This window comes from Megascapheus bottae, chromosome 6 (assembly GCF_031878675.1).
Source record: "Megascapheus bottae isolate mThoBot1 chromosome 6, mThoBot2.hap1, whole genome shotgun sequence".
In the NCBI taxonomy this organism is placed as follows: Eukaryota; Metazoa; Chordata; class Mammalia; order Rodentia; family Geomyidae; genus Megascapheus; species Megascapheus bottae.
Genome location: NC_143514.1, coordinates 55,147,233 through 55,166,589, shown reverse-complemented (window position 1 = coordinate 55,166,589; position 19,357 = coordinate 55,147,233). Strand labels below are relative to the sequence as shown.

The 19,357-nt window shown below is 41.0% G+C and overlaps 1 protein-coding gene and 1 non-coding gene across 9 annotated transcripts in view; one reads left to right on the top strand and one right to left on the bottom strand.

The window, feature by feature from the left end:
* The window catches only part of Tesk2 (testis associated actin remodelling kinase 2), a 96,158-nt gene that overhangs the window by 39,556 nt on the left and 37,245 nt on the right, over positions 1-19,357 (bottom strand). For all 8 annotated transcript variants that reach the window (XM_090334965.1, XM_090334962.1, XM_090334963.1 and 5 more), the window contains one exon: positions 10,459-10,580. In XM_090334965.1, coding sequence (XP_090191091.1) covers positions 10,459-10,580 — 122 coding nt within the window. The remainder of the gene's footprint in view (positions 1-10,458; positions 10,581-19,357) is intronic.
* LOC150061917 (U6 spliceosomal RNA) lies at positions 349-452 on the top strand. The gene has a single exon (XR_016536105.1). It is a non-coding gene; the product is annotated as a U6 spliceosomal RNA (small nuclear RNA).

Sequence of the window (19,357 nt, the reverse complement as noted above, 5' to 3'; positions counted from 1 at the left end):
TTTGGCTATATATACACGGTGATTATGTCATTTCTAAACCTGACCCTAATAAAACATTAGCTTCTACATGTTCTCCCTTTATCTGTGAGCTGATTTAAAAGTGTGCAATTTGAGGTCTTCTGCTTATCAAAGAGTTCCCCTTTCTCTTCCCCAACCTGCATTAAATGGGCACAAAGATAAGAAATAAGCCTGTAAGTCAATGAGAGTTTAAATCATTTATTTCAGTAGTTATCCTGCCTGGACTAAAATGCTATATAATTATGTTTCTCTATATATGTAAAATATTGTCTTGCTTATACTTAGTGCTCAGAAAATATTTACTGAAGTTTAATTTAAAGTTCTTATTCTGTGTCTGATTAAGCAACATATATACTAAAACTGGAATGATAGAGAAGATTAACATGGCCCCTGCACAGGGTGACACACAAATTCATGAATCATTTCCATTGGGGCGGGGGGGGGGGCGGAGGAGAGAGTTGGTCTTGGGCTTGAACTCTGGGCCTAAGCATTGTCCCTAAGCTCTTAGGCTCAAGGCTAGTGCAATACCACTTTGAGACACAGCACCACTTCTGGTTATCTGGTGGTGAATTAGAGGTAAGAGTCACAGATTTTTGTGCACAGGCTGGCTCTGAACTGTAGTCCTCAAATCTCAGCCTCTAGCTAAGATTACAGGAATGAGCCACTGGTGCCAGACTCATTACATATTCTTTTTTTGGGGGGAGGGGAACAGGGGTCCATGGGCCTTGAACTTGGCCTGGGTGCTGTCCCTGAGCTCTTCTGCTCAAGGCTACCGTCCTACCCTTCAGCCACAGTTCCATGTCCAGATTTCTAGTGATTAATTGAAGATAAGAGCTTTGTAGTACCCAGGCTGGCTTTGGATTTCAATTCTCAGATCTCAGCCTCCTGAGTAGCTAGGATTACAGGCATGAGCCACCGTGCCCAGCTCATTACATATTTTTAAATGGATGAACCTACAACAAATCATGTTAAGTGAAATAAGCCAAGCTCACAGAAAAAAATGGAGAATGTTTTCTCTCCTATGTACAAGTTAAACCTAAAGTACAATTAGGCATGATAGCATGTACAGGGCTCAATGAATTTACACACAAACAAACTGACTAGGGGAAGGTATACGCACGGGAGGAATCCAAAGGCGTAACTCTTCTGAACAACTAAAGCACTGTTTATCAAAATGAATACCAGGAAGTAGAAAAGATGGTTTTTTTGGAGGGGTAAGGGGAACACAGGAATGGAAGGAGGAAAGGTGAATAGATGCAGTCATTGTATCCAATGTACACCATGTAAAAATGAACAATGTAATTTGAAGGTAAGGATGAAAGGGAGAAAATGGGAGAGAATGAAGGAAGCAGTGACATTGTCAAGAAGTTATAATTAACTTATAGAACTGTAATCCCTTTATACACTACTGAATAATAATAAAATTCTTATTCCGGGGCCAAGAGTTTGACCCAGTGTTAGAGTGCTTGCCTAGCATGCATGAAGACCTGGGTTCAATTCCTCGGTATCACATAGATAGAAAAAACCAGAAGTGGTGCTGTGGCTCAAGTGGTAGGATTCTAGCGTTGAGAAAACCTAAGGACAGTGCTCAGGCCCTGAGCTCAAGCCCAGGACTGGCCAGAAACAAAAACAAAAACAAAGCAAAAACAAAATTATTATTCCATATGGCTTAGTGGTAGAGTGCTTACATGCATGAAGCCCTGGGTTCAATTCCTTCGTACCATATAAACACAAAAGGCCAGAAGTGGTGCTGTGGCTCAAGTGGTAGAACTCTACCCTTGAGAAAGCCCAAGGACAGTGCTCAGGCCCTCTGTTCAAACCCTGGAACTGGCAAAAATAAAAAGTACAAAATCCAGGCACCAGTGGCTTATGTCTGTTATCCTAGCTACCTGGAGTGTTGAGCTTTGGAGCCAGATTAGGCAGAAAAATCTCTAAGAATGCATCTCCCAAAAACCAGAAAAATGTCAGACTGTCATGTGGCTCAAGTGGCAGATCACATGCCCTGAACAAGCAAGTTATGTAAAAGCATGATGCCCTGAGTTCAAGGTCAGATACTAGCACCAAAAACTTAAATAAATGCAACTGAAAACAATGAAAATTAAACAAGTAAGTGTGGTAGCAACATTTATGATCCCAACATTTAGGAGGCAGGAGACTAGAGAATTTTGAGTTTGAAGATCACCTGGGCTACATAGGAAGCCCCATTCCCCAACATATCTGCCAAAAAAAAAGAAAAGAGAGAAGCAGGAGGGAGAAGGAAGGAAGGAAGGAAGGAGGGAAGTTACTGATCAGTTGACTTAAAATAGGAAGATTACTTCGGTTTATCAAGGTGGGGTACTGTAATTACCCAAGTCCTCACAGGAAGAAGACAAAAAGAATATGTGAGGGATACCACATGGGAAAGATTCAACTTGCATTGCTAGTGTTGAAGATGGTAAGAGTTGGTAGCCAGGGAATGAGAGCAGCCACTCACGGCTGAAAAATGTAAATCTTTACCTTTAGAAAGACTAACTCCACAGACACAATTATCTTGTCCCACATAAACCCCATTTCAAACTTCTGAAGGTTTATGATAATTGGTCAGTGAAGTCAAGAGAAAACTAATAATAAGCACATATAAATTTTTACTGGGTCACTATCCTGTGTTATAATGTTCACAGATGTAAGATAGGCTTTAGGCTTAGACTCTTTCTAAACAAGCACAAGGAAAGTAACATTAAAATGTTCCTTTGTGGTATCCATATTCGGCCAGTCAAATATTTATTGAACTCACAATTCTACATAAAGCTCAGAAGTAAATATTTAAAATGTTGACCCTCCCTGAAAGTTTATCATCTAAACAGAGACAAAAAGAAAGATACAGGGACAGGGAGTTTGTCATAGTGATAGAGTGCTTGTCTAGCATGCATGAAGGCCCGGATTCAATTCCATGGTACCACATTTATAGAAAAAAGCCAGGAGTGGTGCTGAGGCTCAAGTGGTAGAGCTCTAGCCTTGAGAAAGTCCAAGGACAGTGCTCAGGCCCTGAGCTCAAGCCCCGGACTGGCAGAAAGAAAGAATTAGAAAGAAAGAAAGAAAGAAAGAAAGAAAGAAAGAAAGAAAGAAAGAAAGAAAGAAAGAAAGAAAGAGAAAGAAAAGGTACAACAGCAATTTAAAATATATCTAGCTATCTTTACTCTCATAAAAAAAAAATAAATGGGCCGGGAGTTTGGCCTAGTGGTTAAAGTGCTTGCCTAGCATGCATGAAGACCCGGGTTCGATTCCTCGGTACCACATACATAGAAAAAAAAAGCCTGAAGTGGTGCTGAGGCTCAAGTGGTAGAGCTCTAACCTTGAGAAAGTCCAAGGACAGTGCTCAGGCCCTGAACTCAAGCCCATGACTGGCAAAAATAAATAAATAAATAAATAAAACAGCTGGGTGCTGGTGGCTCATGTCTGTAATCCTAACTACTCAGGAGGATAAGATCTGAAGATTGTGATTCAAAGCAGCAAAGTCCATAAGGCCCTTATTTCCAATTAATAACCCCCAAAAGCCAGAAGCAGAGCTGTGGCTCAAGTATTAGAGCACTAGGTTTTAGCTGAATTATCTCAAGAACAGCGTTTAGGTCCTAAATTCAAGCCCAGGACCAGGAAGAAGATATACAAAAGGTCTATAAGTTCATGATAAATCAGTAAACACCACCAATCATGAGAGGAATTCAAATTTAAAGGCATAATGAGGTACTGCTTCTTAACTTTTGAGACAGTTACTAAGAAGATGAAAGATGACAAGTGTTGGCAAGGAAATACTTGTACACTATTGGTGGGAATGTAAATTGACGTAGCCATTATGGAAAACTGTGGTGGCTGCTCAAAAAAAAACAAAAAACAAAAATAGAACTGCTGTCACCCAGATGTATATATATCTGTGCTTCTATGTTCATTTGCTACCAAGGTGGCAACTGATGGATAAATGGTTAAAGAACATGTCTTAACCAGGTGCCAGTTGCTCAGGCCTGTAATCCTAGCTATTCAGGAGGCTAAGATCTGAGGATCATGGTTCAAAGCTAACTAGGGCAGGAAAGTCTGTGAGACTCTTATTTCTGATTAACCACAAATATTCAATTATTATGTTAGAATTTAAAGTAATATAGTGTGAAGTAACAGTGTAAAATATAGTAAATTTCACATGTCTTCTAACAAAAATGATTTCTCACATTATATCCTATAAATAAATAGCATTTGTTTACTTAAAAAAATACTAGTATTGGGCCAGGAGTTTGGCCTAATGGTAGAGTGTTTGCCTAGCATGCATGAAGAACTGGGTTCAATTCCTCAGTACCACATACATAGAAAAAAAAATTTTTTAAAGCCTGAAGTGGTGCTGCAGCTCAAGTGATAGAGCTCTTAGCCTTGAAAAAGCCCAAGGACAGTGCTCAGGTCCTGAGTTCAAGGCCCAGGGCTGGCAAAAAAAAACAAAAAACATAAAAAATAGTAGTATTGTGGACCTGAATTCAGGGCCTGAGCACTGCCCTTGGGCTTTCCTCAAAGCTGGCGCTCTACTACTACTTGAGCCACAAGCACCACTTCCAGCTTTTCTATGTATGTGATACCGAGGAATTGAACCTGGGTCTTCATGCATGCTAGGCAAACACTCTACCACTAGGCCAAACTACCGGCCCACTGATCTGCGGTAAATTATTAGCGAATGTTAGCTATTATTACTTGTTTATTTTCCTTTGGCCATATCTTCAGTGCCCTGTTATAGGCTTTCTTTTATTCCTTCCTTCATGCACCAAATCTTTCTTTTTTTTTTCTTTTCTTTTTTTTGTCAGTTGTGGGGCTTGACCTTGACCCAGACCTTGAACTCTGGACCTGGGTGTTGTCCCTGAACTCAAGGCTACTGCCCTACCCCTTGAGCCACAGCCCCACTTCTGGTTTTCTGGTTTCTCATGGAATTTAGTGAATTTGGTGCCTGAGCTGGCTTTGAACTGTGATCTTCAGATCTCAGCCTCCTAAGTAGTTAGGATTATAGGTATGAGCCACCACGCCTGGCCTGGATCAAACTCTTAATCATCCTCCTGCAGCTTTGAGTGCTGAGATTATAGGTATGTGCCATCATATCCATATGAGTTTGGAAGGAAGGACTTCCTGCTTAAACAAACAGACAAATGGACCCCCAAATATGTGTATATATATGTGTATATACATATATACACATATATGAAAAATACTGCATTAGGGGCCGGGAGTTTGGCCTAGTGGTTAAAGTGCTTGCCTAGCATGCATGAAGACCCGGGTTCGATTCCTCGGTACCACATACATAGAAAAAAGCCAGAAGTGGTGCTGAGGCTCAAGTGGTAGAGCTCTAGCCTTGAGAAAGTCCAAGGACAGTGCTCAGGCCCTGAGCTCAAGCCCAGGACTGGCAAAAAAAAAAAGAAAAAAGAAAAATACTGCATTAGTGATTTGGAAAGTCTACCTGAGTAAGAAGAGTATTGGTGTGACCTGCCAGATAGTAAGCACCTAATCTTTTGGACATGTCTTAGTCCTAGGCTGCTGGAGATATTGTGTGTCCAGCAAGCCAGTGATATGAAGTTTTGCAGTTTTTTTTCTCTTTTCTTACCCCTAACCTGCTTATCTTCACTCTTTTTTTTTTCACTCTTTTTCTCTCTTCCTCCTAAAATTTCTATTTGGAAAGAAACAAGGGAGTCTGGTAAGTTACTGAGGCAGGGGGTATATAAGTTTTATTCATGTATATGTAATTTTTTATACATGCATACAGTAGAGATTGGTTGTTTTGTTATCACTTGATCTAAGTCATCACTTAAGGAAAACAATACAGTACTTTGTTGAGTGCCAGGGCTGATTGGGCCTCTTTTGAATAAGGTTAATTATGCCAGGAAGTCTTGTGGTCAAGATCTGTAACTCAGTTCCATGCCCTTATCACTTCCATTTCCCATTGGTCTTTCTGAGAACCTATACCAAAATTTTTTCTCATACTATTTTTTTAAATTGGTTGTAGGGCTTGAACTTAGGGACTGAGCTCTGTCCTTGAGCTTCCTTTTTGTGTGTGTGTGTGTGTTGCCAGTCCTGGGCTTAGGCTCAGGGCCTGAGCACTGTCCTTGGGTTTTCTCGAGGCTAGAGCTTTATCACTTGAGCCACAACACCACTTCTGGCTTTTTTTTCTTCTTCTATGTATGTGGTACTGAGGAATTGAACCCAGGTCTTCATGCATGCTAGGCAAGCACTCTACCACTAGGCCAAACTCCCGAACCTGTCCCTGTGCTTTTTTTGCTCAAGACTAACATTCTACCTCTTTGAGCCACAACACCACTTCTGGTTTTCTGCTGATTAATTTGGAAATAAGGGTTTTATGGAGACTTTACTGCTGGGCTGGCTTCAAAATGTAATCCTCAGATCTCTCCTCCTGAATAGCTAGGATTACAGGCCTGAACTACCAGTGCCTGGCCTCTTATACATTTTCATTATTCTTGGGAGGTGGGGGCACAAACACGCCCCCATGCACATATATGCATGTGTGCTCGTAGTGGGCTAGAACTCAGGCCATGAGTGATGTCCTTAGCTCCAAAGAGCTAACAACAAACAAAAAAATAGCCAAACAGCCAATGATATAGCCCTATAGTCACATCTTCACTTGGTCATAGGGCCACACCTGACTTTAAGATCTATTTTGTAAATATCTGAAGGTGAGGTTGATGGGCTGCATCATCACTTTCTGCACCTTTGGCCCTGGTCACGATATGCCCTGTTAGGTCTTACTAGAATTCCCATTTATATTTTCCTAACTATTTGGGGGGCAAGGGAGGAGGAAGGAAGAGTAGTACTAGAGATTTAAAGTCAGGGCCTTGCACGTGCTTACCAAGTACTCTACCACTATACCATGCATTTAGCTTTTTTTGCTTAATTTTTTTTTAATATATGATGTCACTTTTGCTTGGGCCTGTCTTTGGATACTTTTTGCTCAAGGCTAGCACTCTGCCACTTGAGCCATAGTACCACGTCCAGCCTTTTCTGTGTATGTGGTTCCAGGGAATCAAACCCAGGTCTTTGTGCGTGCTAGGCATGCATTCTACCACTAGGTCATGCTCCTGGCCCTCTATTTATTTATTTGTTTGTTTGTTTTGTAGGTCAGGGAGCTTAAACTCTGGGCCTGGGCTCTGTCCCTGAGCTCTTCAGCTCAAGGCTAAGACCCTACCCCTAGAGCCTCAGCAACACTTCTGGTTTTCTGGTGATTAATTGATGAGTCTCACTGTCTTTAGTGCCCAAGCTGGCTTTGAATTATGATGCTCAGATCTCAGCCTCCTGAGTAGGTAAGATTACAGGCCTGAGCCACCATGCCCAGCTTTTATTTTATTTTAAAGATATGGTCTCACTTTTGCTTGGGCTTGGCCTTGGTCAATGATCTTCATGCCTCTACCTCCTGAGTAGGCAGGATTCTAGGTATGCACAACTATGCCTTGCTCCTGCATACTCTTTAGGCCACATTCTGGCCTCTTAATTTTTTGTTGTTTTTTGTTTTTTCTTTCCATTTTGTGTCAGTACTGAGACTTGAAGTCAAGGCCTTGATCTCACTAGGCCTTCTTGCTTATGGCTGCTGCTATTCCACTTGAGCCATACTTCTAGTTTCAGCTGAGATTATAGAGATGAACCAGCTAGCTTGATCTGTTCCTAAGTTTTGTTCAAAATCACTTCAGCTCTTTTTCAAAATATTTGTAACTATATAAATACTCTTTTATTAGAATGGACAATATTCTTTCAATTCACTAAATATTTAACAGGAACTACCCAGTCCAGCCCTGTTGGAGGTAATAATAGCTTTGATGAATACAAAAGGACCTGAGACTCTTATCACCAATTAACCTCTAGAAATTGGAAGTGGGCTTGGTTCCAGAGAAGGGTGATAGCCCTGAGCTGAAGAGCTCAGGGACAATACCCAGGCCCAGGGGTAGGGTAGTAGCCTTGAGCTGAAGAGCTCTGGGACAGCTCCCAGGCCAAGTTCAAGTCCCATGGCCTCCCTGCCTCCAAAACAACAACAACAAACCCTAGTAAGTCTAGCAGGTGCTTTAACCACTAGTCATGCTCCAAGATCTTTTTCTTTTATTTTCCAGTTTTACTTTTGGCCAAAGCTGTCCTAAATGCTTCCTGAATAACTGGGATTGCAGGCATGGAACACTCTACCTGGTGGTGGTGGTTGTTTGACAGGGTTCCAAATTAACTTTGCACCACCATGTCTAGTCCCCAATTTTAGGCTTTTATATACTAGTTCTATTATATAATGATTTTAAATTTTCTTCTGTAATGGGATAAAATTTATTTAAGCACATGCCAAAAAGTCAGTCTTCTGTGCATTTGTCAGCCCAGTTTATAATAAATGGATAAAAAAGGATCACAGGGGAGGAAAAAAAGGTTAAATGAAAACACTGACATTATATTAATAATATATTATCATTATAATAATATAATATATTATTATTATCATTATTATCATTATTAACTTGCCAGTCCTGGGGCTTGAACTCAGGACCAAGGCACTGTCCTTGAGCTTTCTCAAGGCAAACACTCTACCACTTGAGCCACAGCACCACTTCCGGACTTTTCTGTGTATGTTGTATGGAGGAATCAAAGCGAGGGCTTCGTGCATGTTAGGCAAGCACTCTGCCACTAGGCCAAACTTCCGGCCCCATGTGCCCAATTTTAATACTGGTTTTATCCCTAACTACTCTGATTAGGGACAATTCGTGTTTTCTTATTTGATTAACTGTTGTGTATCTCTACAGCCATCATACCTTGTTGTCTTAGGTTCAATGTGGGAGGTGGAGATCATGACTATTGAGTTGATAGCTAGCCCAAACAAAAATTTCAGGAGAACCAATATCATTTAATAAAAAGCTGAGCAAGTGGCACCTTCCTATCATCCTAGCTAATCAGGAAGCATAAATAGGAAGATCAAGGTCTACTCATAAACGTGATACTCTATTTGAAAAGATATATATAAAACAAAAAGGACTGGGGCATGGTTCAGGTAGAAGAGTGGCTGCCTGACACATATAAGACCCCTGAGTTTCAAATCTTAATATCAAAAAAGAAAATGAAAAAAATCCTAGCTAAATTTTTTTTTTTTTGCCAGCCTGGGGCTTGACCTCAGGGTCTGCGTACTGTCCTTGGGCTTCTTCCTCAAAGCTAGCACTCTGCCACTTGAGTCATCCACTTTTAGCTTTTTTTCTGTGTATGTGGTACCAAGAAATCGAACCCAGGTCTTGGTGCATGCTAGGCAAGCACTCTACCACTAGGCCAAACTCCCAGCCCTAGCTGAATATTTTTATAGTATACTGAGAAGTTAATGATTCTACATAAAAACAGAAAGTGTTAAGCAGTATAACCTAACCCCATAATTTAGTACCACTGACCATAAGTACCACTTACATACTTGAATATGTAGGCCATATCATAAGTGATCTAATTTTTCTCTAGTCTAATAAATACATAAAATATTCCCAATAAATTACCAGAAAAGAACAGCACTTTGTGTTTTCTTTGCCAATCCTGGGACTTAACCCCAGGGCTTGAGCACTGTCCTTGAGCTTTATCAAGGCTAGAGCTCTACCACTTGAGCCACAGCATCACTTTCAGCTTTTTTCCATGTATGTGGTTACCGAAGAATCGAATCTGGGTCTTTGTACATGCTAGGCAAGCACTCTACCACCAGGCCAAACTCCCAGCCCAGAATAGTACTTTTAATATTGCAAAGCAAGAATAATTCTGAGGACAGGTATGGTGGTACATGTCTGAAATTCCAGCTACTGGTAGGCACACACAGAAGGTTCTCAGTAAAAGGCTGGTCCTAGGCAAAAACTCAAATACTATCTGGAAAATAATTAAAGAAAGGAGGCATGCTCAAGTGATAAGAGTGCTGTCCTAGCAAACACAAGGCCGTGATTTCAACCTCAGTACTGTAAATGATAATAATAGCAATAATTATAGTAATAATAATTCTCAATGGCAAACTGCCTCCAGTAAGTGATAAAAATCCTGGCTGGGTAAATAGCATAAGGACATAATTTTGCTTTTATTTTTATTTACTAATTATAATTCCTCATGAAACAATTTTTTTCAAATTAAATAACCATATAAAGATCGGTCTTTTCTTTCATAAAGTACTAATTAGAAACAGCAAACAACTGCTCTAATGAGCTGTTACTAATGCTCTAATGAGAAGAAAGAAACATTAGAAAGGTGTCTTAATAATTGCAACTAATTACTAGAATATTTAGACTCAAGAGGGAGGAAAAGACCTAGAGTACACCTAAACCACAGGGAAGACAATTCAGTGAACTAAATCCTGAACCTCCCATTTCAGTCATCAATGCTATTGTAGCAAGGCTTCCATATATTTCAACTTTCGTAGTGGCTCCTGGAAGGAAGAAAAAGTAACTGCATTACCTAAGAATGTTGGGATGGGAGAGTTTATTCATGAGCTGCACTTCCCTCAGCATATTTGCACGGTTACTGCTCAACGTATTCATCTTAAGAGCCATCACCTGACCAGAAGCCCGGTGTCGCACCTAGAAAATGAATTAGAACAAGAGTGTCAAGGGCAATAACTAAACATGAGGTTGAAGTCTCTACTGTGGAACATGCCAAGATGTTTTCGATACAATACATATCTAGCTACATTATAATTTGATATCCCCGATGGAAGATGAATTTATTCTATCATACATCAAAACTGTTCCACACTGAGCAGGGCAGAAAACCATTGTTAATACCTAAAGAAATTATGGGTTTGGTTTTGTTTTTTGCAGTCCCCAGGCTTGACCTCAGGGCCTGAGCACTGTCCTTGGGCTTTCTCAAGGCGAGAGCTCTACCACCTGAACCACAGCACCACTTCTGGCCTTTTCTATGTATGTGGTACCAAGGAATTGAACCTGGGTCTTTGTGCATGTTAGGCAAACATTCTACCATTAGGCCAAATCCTGGCCCCAATAATGATGTCTTTATTTTTTTTTGCCAGTCCTGGGGCTTGAACTTGGGCCTCTGTACTGTACTTCAGCTTTCTCAAGGCAAGCACACTGCCACTAGAACCACATCACCACTTCCAGCTTTTTCTGTATATGTGGTACAAAGGAATTGAACCCAACTTCATGCATGCAAAGCAAGTACTCTACCACTAGGCCACAATACTGGCCTCAATTATATCTTTTTTTAAACCTGAAAAAAAAAAAAAAGAAAACAGGGTCAGTATTTTTAAACTCGCTCCTTGTGGTCAATCTGATGACTCAGGATACAGTAAAAAAATCCCTTCCATGGAATTTTAAATGTGCACAAAAAATAAATATGCATAAGTTTTATATACCACTTAATGAACTGTAAAAATATCTTTATAAAGCTGGGAACTGGGGGCCGGGAGTTTGGCCTAGTGGTTAAAATGCTTGCCTAGCATGCATGAAGACCCGGGTTCGATTCCTCCGTCCCACATACATAGAAAAAAGCCGGAAGTGGTGCTGAGGCTCAAGTGGTAGAGCTCCAGTCTTAAGAAACTCCAAGGAAAGTGCTCAGGCCCTGAGCTCAAGCCCAGGACTGGCAAAAAAAAAAAAACTTGGAAAAATAAATTTCTATAAAGCTGGGAACTGGTTCATGTCTGTAGTCCTAGCTACTCAGGAAGTCAGGAAGTGAGATTGTGGTTTGAATCCAGCCCTTGCACAAAAGTCCATGAGACTCTTATCTCTAATAAACCACCCAGAAAAAGTCAGAAGTGCTGCTGCAGTTCAAGTGGTAGAGTGCTAGCATTGAGCACAAACAGGCTGAGGGACAGTACAAAAGCCCTGAATTCAAGTCCCATGACCAACAAAAAATAAAATAAAATATCTTTATAAGATATTGACTGTGCATACTTTTAGCCTCCCCAAAGCATCATAAAAATATACTTCTGCCAGGCGCTGGTGGCTCACACCTGGAAGCCAGCCCAGACACAAAAAGTCTGATACTCTTATCTCCAGCTAACCATCAGAAAACCAGAAGTGGTGCTGTGTGGCTCAAGTGGCAGAGCATTAGTCTTGAGCTGAAGAGCTCAGGGATAGCACCAAGGCCCAGAGTTCAAGCCCCAGGACTGACCAAAAAAAAAAAAGAAGGAAAGTAGGAAGGGAGGGAAGTAAAGAATGTACGGAAGAAAAGAAGGAGAAATGGAGTGTGGGAAGCAGTATTGCAGGTTAAATATAAACTGTAAGACTTTCATAGATTATATTGTATAAACACCAAGCCCAAAATATTTATAATCATTTAAAAACACTCAAGTTGAACCAGGAGTATGGCCTAGTGGTAGAGTGCTTACCTACCATGAAGCCCTGGGTTCAATTCCTGAGTACCACATACATAGAAAAAGCTAGACGTGGTGCTGTGGCTAAGTGGTAGAGTTCTAGCCTTGAGAAAGCCCAAGGACAGTGCCCAGGCCCTGAGTTCAAACCCAGGACTGGTTAAAAAAAGCTAGGTGCTGTGACTCACATCTATAATTGTAGCTACTCAGGAGGCACAGATCTGAGGATCATGGTTCAAAAGCCAGGCCCGGGTACTAAAAGCTTATCTCCAATTAACGACCAGAAAAAGGGAAAATGGAGCTGTGGCTCAAGGGGCAGGGCAGTAGCCTTAAGCTGAAGAATGATTATATATAGAGATTCCCTTCTTGAATACTTGCTAAACATGGCATTTGAAATATGATGCAAAAAAATCAGTGTTGGCCAGGAGTTTGGCCTAGTGGTAGTGTGCTTGCCTAGCATAAACGAAGACCGGATTTGATTCCTCAATACCACATACATAGAAAAAAGCCAAAAATGGTGCTGAGGCTCAAGTGGTAGAGCTCTAGCCTTGAGAAAGTCCAAGGACAGTGCTCAGGCCCTGAACTTAAGCCCAGGACTGGCAAAAAAAAAAATCAGTGTTAATAAAATATTTTAATAAAAAAAAAACAAAGCCAGCCTTGAGCAGAGAAGTTCAGAGATACCACCAACGTCCTGAGTTCAAGCCCCAGATTTAGTATCAAAAAAAAGGGCTTGTTATGCAAAAATATCATCACTCTGTAGATTTTATGACTATTATTTCACTATGGTTTTTTTGTTTTTGTTTTTTGTCAGTATGGGGCTTGAACTCAGGGCCTAGGCACTGTCTCTGAGCTCTTTTGCTCAAAGCTGGTGCTCTATTCCTTTAAGGTACAATACCACTTCCGATTTTTAAGTGGTTAATTGGAGATAAGAGTCTCATGGGGGCTTTTCTATCCAGGCTGGCTTTGAACTGTGATCCTCAGATCTCAACCTCCTGAGCAATTAGGAGTATAGGCATGAACCTCCAGCACCCATTTATACTATGTTATTCTTTTTTGTTGTTGTTAGTCCTATGGCTTGAACTTAGGACCTAGGCACTGTCCTTGAGCTTCTTTTGTTCAAGGATATCATCACTCTACCACTTGAGCCACAGCACCACTTCTAGCTTTTTCCGTTTATGTGGTAGTGAATAATCAAATCCAGGGTTTTGGGCATGCCCACATCCCCAGCCCGCTCCATCTTACTTCAAGTAGGAATTTCAGAAGAAAATATGACACATTCTATGTAACTTTTTGAAATGTATTTAAATGATCTTAAGCCCCAGAAGTTTAAAATATCTACCAGTACAAGACAGACATCACAGCTCATTTTGTTCTTAAAAAGGGTAATGTTTCAGAGTGGCCAGACCAGAAGAGAATAACAGGGTAGCAAAATACTCAGAGCCACAAAATAGAAAATGTCCTGCCCTTCCCCTCGTCTAGATCACTTAGAGAGATTTAGAACCTAATTCTCTTCTCATCAATGAATCTGCTGTCATGCACCTCGTGATTGAGAAAAGAGAAGTGGCTTTTCTTTTCAGATCCTGCATGGATAAGTTTAAAAGGCACATTTATATACAAAGAACTCACTGACAGTATTTTTCCAACTCTACAGAATAAAGTCTCTCCACCTAACAGTCACTTTTTTCCTCATCATCAGAAAATGGAACTTTTAATGAAATATTCACTTTTGAGAAAGCTTGATGCTAAAACAATGCATAAAACTCAGAGATATTTCTTTTCTTTTCTCTTCCTTTTCTTTCCTTCCAATACTGTCTTCCTTTTTGGAGACAGACTTATATTCAGGCTGGTCTTATAATTCTTGGAATTTAAATGATCATCTTATCCCTACCAAACCTGACTCTGACATTTAACCTAATTTAAAAAGTTATTTCCTGAAGATAAAATGTTGAACATATTTGTAACTCATTTTGCCTTGTTTTCTGGTACTTAGGTTTGAATTCTGGGCTACATTCTTGCTAGAGAGACATTCTACCTTTTGAATCACACCTCTAGCCCTCATTTTTGTTCTTTATATGCATAAGTATTCTTTTCTCTGCTTTCCTACATCCCTATAGATAAATTCTTACCTTTTAAGACCACACCCAAATCTCCACATTTCTCTAGAGTCCTGACTGTCTCTGAGAATTATTTGTGATTTCTTTCTTCTAAAAAAAATATAGTATTTTCTGGGGCCAGAAATCTGGCCTAGTGATAGAGTGCTTGCCTAGCATGCATGAAGACCCAGGTTTGATTCCTCCACACCACATACATAGAAAAAAAGCTGGAAGTGATGCTCTGGCTCAAATGGTTGAATTCTAGCCTCGAGAAAAAGTGCAAGGGCAGTTCTCAGACCCTACGTTCAAACCCAGGACTGGTTTTAAAAAACAAAAAAAGCTAGGCGCACCTATAATCCTAGCTACTTAGGAGGTTCAGATCTGAGGATCACGGTTCAAAGCCAGGCCAGGTACCAAAAGCACTGGGACTCATCTCCAATTAACCACCAGAAAAGGGTACCCCAGACCACAGCTTTGGTTTGGACCATTCCTCTGCATGTGAACCAGAAAAATAGATGGGACCTGAAGCTTACCTTCCTTTCTTACATCAAATGACAAACTGTTCTTCCATTCCTTTGCTTATAGCAGGAGATGGCCTAAATAAACAGTTTAAACTTAGGTTGGTAATGAAAAAACAACAAAAACAGACACCAGGAGTGCTCAAGTGACAGAGCTCTTGCTTAGTGTGTTAGAATGTTAGAGGCCTTGGGCCTTGGGTTCAATCACTACATTTTTGCCCCCCCCCCTTTTTTTTCTTTTTTTTTGCCATTCCTGGGGCTTGAATTCAGTGCCTAAGCACTGTCCCTGAGCTTTTGTGCTCAAGGCTAGCACTCTACCACTTCAGCCCTAGCTCCACTTTTGGATTTTTAGTGGCTAATTAAAGAGTTTTATGTACTTTTCCAGGCTGGCTTTAAACTATGGTCCTCAAATCTCAGTCTCCTAACTAGCTATGCTTATAAGTGTGAGCCACTAGCCCCTAGCTCTTAATTTTTCTTCTTAACAAAGCTATGAAAGATATTTTAAGTCAGACTCACGCCTGAAATCCTAGCTACTCAGGAGGCTGAGATCTGAGGATCAAGGTTCAAAGCCAGCCCAGGCACAAAAGGATTTGAAACACTTATCTCCAATTAACCTCTAGAAAAGGGAAGTGGGATGGGCCGGGAGTTTGGCCTAGTATAGAGTGCTTGCCTAGCATGCACGAAGACGCAGGTTCGATTCCTCGGTACCATATACATAGAAAAAAAAAAAAGCCAGAAGTGGTGCTGAGGCTCAAGTGGTAGAGTGCTAGCCTTGAGAAAGTCCAAGGACAGTGCTCAGGCGCTGAGTCCAGCCCAGAACTAGCAAAAAAAAAAGGGGGGGGGGGAAGTGGGGCTTAGCTCAAGGATAGGGTGGTAACCTTGAGCTGAAGAGCTCAGGGACAACGCCCAGGCCAAGTTCAAGCCCCATGGCCCACCAAAAAAAAATTTTTTAAGAGAAAATGAAATGATTTAATTTTTATAAACTTAACTGACTAAGTTACAATGATCTAGCTTTCTAGGAGAACATATTTATAGAAGATGTACATTAAAGTATTCAAAGTGTTGCCAGACGCGGTGGCTCATGACTGTAATTCTAGCAACTCAGGAGTTTGAGTTCTGAGGGCCAAGGTTCAAAGCCAGCCCAGACACTAAAGATCCTAAAGACCAGAGACTCTTATCTCCAATTAACCACTTGAAAATGGGAAGTGGCACTGTGACTCCAGGGGTAGGGTAGTAGCCTTGAGCTGAAGAGGTTAGGGACAGAGCTCAGGGACTGAGCCCAGGCTTAGAGTTCTAACCCCAGACCACCAAAAATAAATAAATAAATATTAAAAAATAAAGTGTTCAAAGCGTCATGATATCTGCAATTTGCAGGGCTTGGGCACTGTCCCTGAGCATTTTTGTGCTCAAGGCTAACATTCTATCACTTAAATCACAGCTCCACTTGCAGAGTATTGTTGGTTAACTGGAGATAAGAGTCTCTTGGACTTTTCTATTACAGTGAGGACCCAGTGGTTCAAGTCTATAATCCTAGCTATTCAGGAGGCAGAAACTATGGTAAGCCAAGCAGCAGTGGCACATGCCTGTAGTCTTGCTCAGGAGGTAGAGAGCTGAGGATCGAGATCCAAAACCAGCACAGGCAGGAAAGCCTCAAAAAAAAAAAAAAAAAAAAAAAGTAGTGCTGGGCCGGGAGTTTGGCCTAGTGGTTAAGGTGTTTGCTTAGCATGCATGAAGACCCGGGTTCGATTTCTCGGTACCACATACATAGAAAAAAGCCGGAAGTGGTGCTGAGGCTCAAGTGGTAGAACTCTAGCCTTGAGAAAGTCCAAGGACAGTGCTCAGGCCCTGAGCTCAAGCCTAGGACTGGCAAAAAAAAAAAAAAAAAAAAAAAAAAGTAGTGCTATGGCCCAGGAGACAGAGCACTAAAGCCTTGAGCACAAATAACCAGCTCAGGGTCAGCACCTAGATGCTGAGTTCAAGCCTCAGGACTGGCACAGAGAAAAGAAAGGGAAGAGGAAAAAAGAAAAGAGAGGAGAGGAGAAAAAGGAGACAGGAGAAACACACACAGAGAAAGGGGGGCTAGGAAAGTGCCTTAGTAATAGAGTACTTGCTTAGCATGCACTGGGTTTGATTCCTCAGTACCACATAAACAGAAAAGGCCAGAAGTGGTTCTGTGACTCAAGTGTTAAAGTTCAAGACTCATTGCCAACAGGGGCGGGGAGGGAGGGAAAAAGGAAGGGAAGGAAGAAGGGAGGGAGGAAAGGATAGGGACAGAGACAGAAAACGTAGTTTTCCAATTTATATTCTTTTTTTTTTTTCTTTTCTGCCAGTCCTGGGCTTGGGCTCAGGGCCTGAGCACTGTCCTTGGGCTTTCTCAAGGCCAGAGCTCTACCACTTGAGCCTCAGCACCACTCCCGGCTTTTTTCTATGTATGTGGTACCGAGGATTCGAACCTGGGTCTTCTGCATGCTAGGCAAGCACTCTACCACTAGGCCAAACTCCCAGCCCCTTCAATTTATATTCTAGTTAAGTAACACATTAAAACAATATAAATAAGGCTAAAGTCACTTTTTTGACTACCAGGTACATTAACTCAATCTACTCTGCCCATTCCTAGTAGTTATTTCCCTGAAACATGAAGAGTATCTTTCTATGCTTTTTGAAAAATGCAAAAATATGGGCTAGGGATGTGGTCTTTCAGTGGAAGAGCACTTCCCTAGAAAGAGCAAGCCCCTGAGTTCAAGCTCTAGTAGTGACCAACAGTGAGGGAGCTGGGAGCATGGCCTAGTGGTAGAGTACTTGCCTAGCATGCACAAAGCCCTGGGTTCAACACATAAAAAAAGCCAAAACTGGTGCTGTGACTCAAGGGGTAGAGTGTTAGTCTTGAGAAAGCCCAAGGACAGTGCCCAGGCCCTGAGTTCAAGCCCCAGAGCAGGGGGGAAAAACAATAAATATATATGGTAACATTAATAAAGTGATAGTTTTCAACAGAGTAGATATAATAATTCACTTGGGAGGTGCTTTAGAAATTTTCAGATGAAATGTTTTGGTTATGACATTGATTGGGACAGACAGCACTCCTGGCCAGAGATGCCAGACTTCCTGCAAGGATCAAACCTCACAAGCAAGCATTGTTCCTCATGCTACATGAAATTCAAATGTCTTGCCAGACATTCACATAAATGAAAAACATTTATAATTACCTCAGTTGGATGCGAATTCTATTTTACATAGAAACAAATTCATCTTGCATGATATTTTAATATAGACTGAATTTTCCAGAAACACAACAACTTTACAAATTGAGAAAAAGTTGTTTTCCTGTTTGTTTGTTTTTCTCCAGTCTTGGGGCTTGAACCCTGGGCTTGGGCACTGTCCTAGGACATTTTTTGCTTAAGTGCTAACGTTCTGCCACTTGAGCCCCAGTGCCATTTACGGCCTTTTCCGTGTATGTTGTACCAAGGAATTGAACCCAGGGCTTCTTGCATTCTAGGCAAGCACTTTACTACTAGGCTACAATCCCAGCCCCAGTTTTTCTGGTTTTGTTCAGGCCATTATTACAGATGGCCCCCATTTTCGAAAAGCAAACCAAAACTGACAATGCTGCTTCTGATTAATAAGTCCCAATACAACAAATCTGCATCAGAATCCATTTGTAGCTTTTATATTCAGAATAATTTATTTAGTCTTTTATTTCAAAATATCAACTATAAGTAAAACTATTTTTCTTTGCTTGCCAACTAAGTTTTTGTTGTTGTTGTTGTTTTTGGTAGGTCATGGGGCTTGAAGTCTGGGCCTGGGTTCTGTCCCTGAGCTCTTCAGGCTATCACTTATTTGGAGATAAGAATCTCATAGACTTTTTAGTGCCCAGGCTGGCTTTGAACTGCCATCCTCAGATCTCAGCCTCTTGAGTAACTAGAATCATAGGCGTGAGCCACAGTCCTGGCCCAACTAAGTTTTCAATTTATCTCCTATACCTATTTTCTCACTCCCTTGTCTCTGTCCTCTCTTCCTCTCCTTCCCTCTCCTCTCTCTCTCCCCTTCTCCCTCTCTTGTAAGTTTATAAGCTAAATCTGGCTTAGACATACAAAGAAAAACATAAATCCTTTGTCTCTCTGGAGCTGGCTGACTTAGCATAATTATTTCTAAGTCATTCCATCCAGGTCACCATTGAAATGAGCATTTAGTCACTTAAGGCTGTGGTTGGTTTTTATTTTATTCATTTGTTTCTTTGTTTACTGGTGGTTATTTATGCATTTATTTACTGGTGCCTGAACTGGGGTTTGAACTTAGGCTTTTGCACTATTGTTCAGCTTTTCATTCAAGTAGCATTCTACCACTTGAGTCACACCACCATCTCAGCTTCTGGCTGTTAAACAGATATACAATCTTGTGAACTTTCTTATCCAGGCTGACTT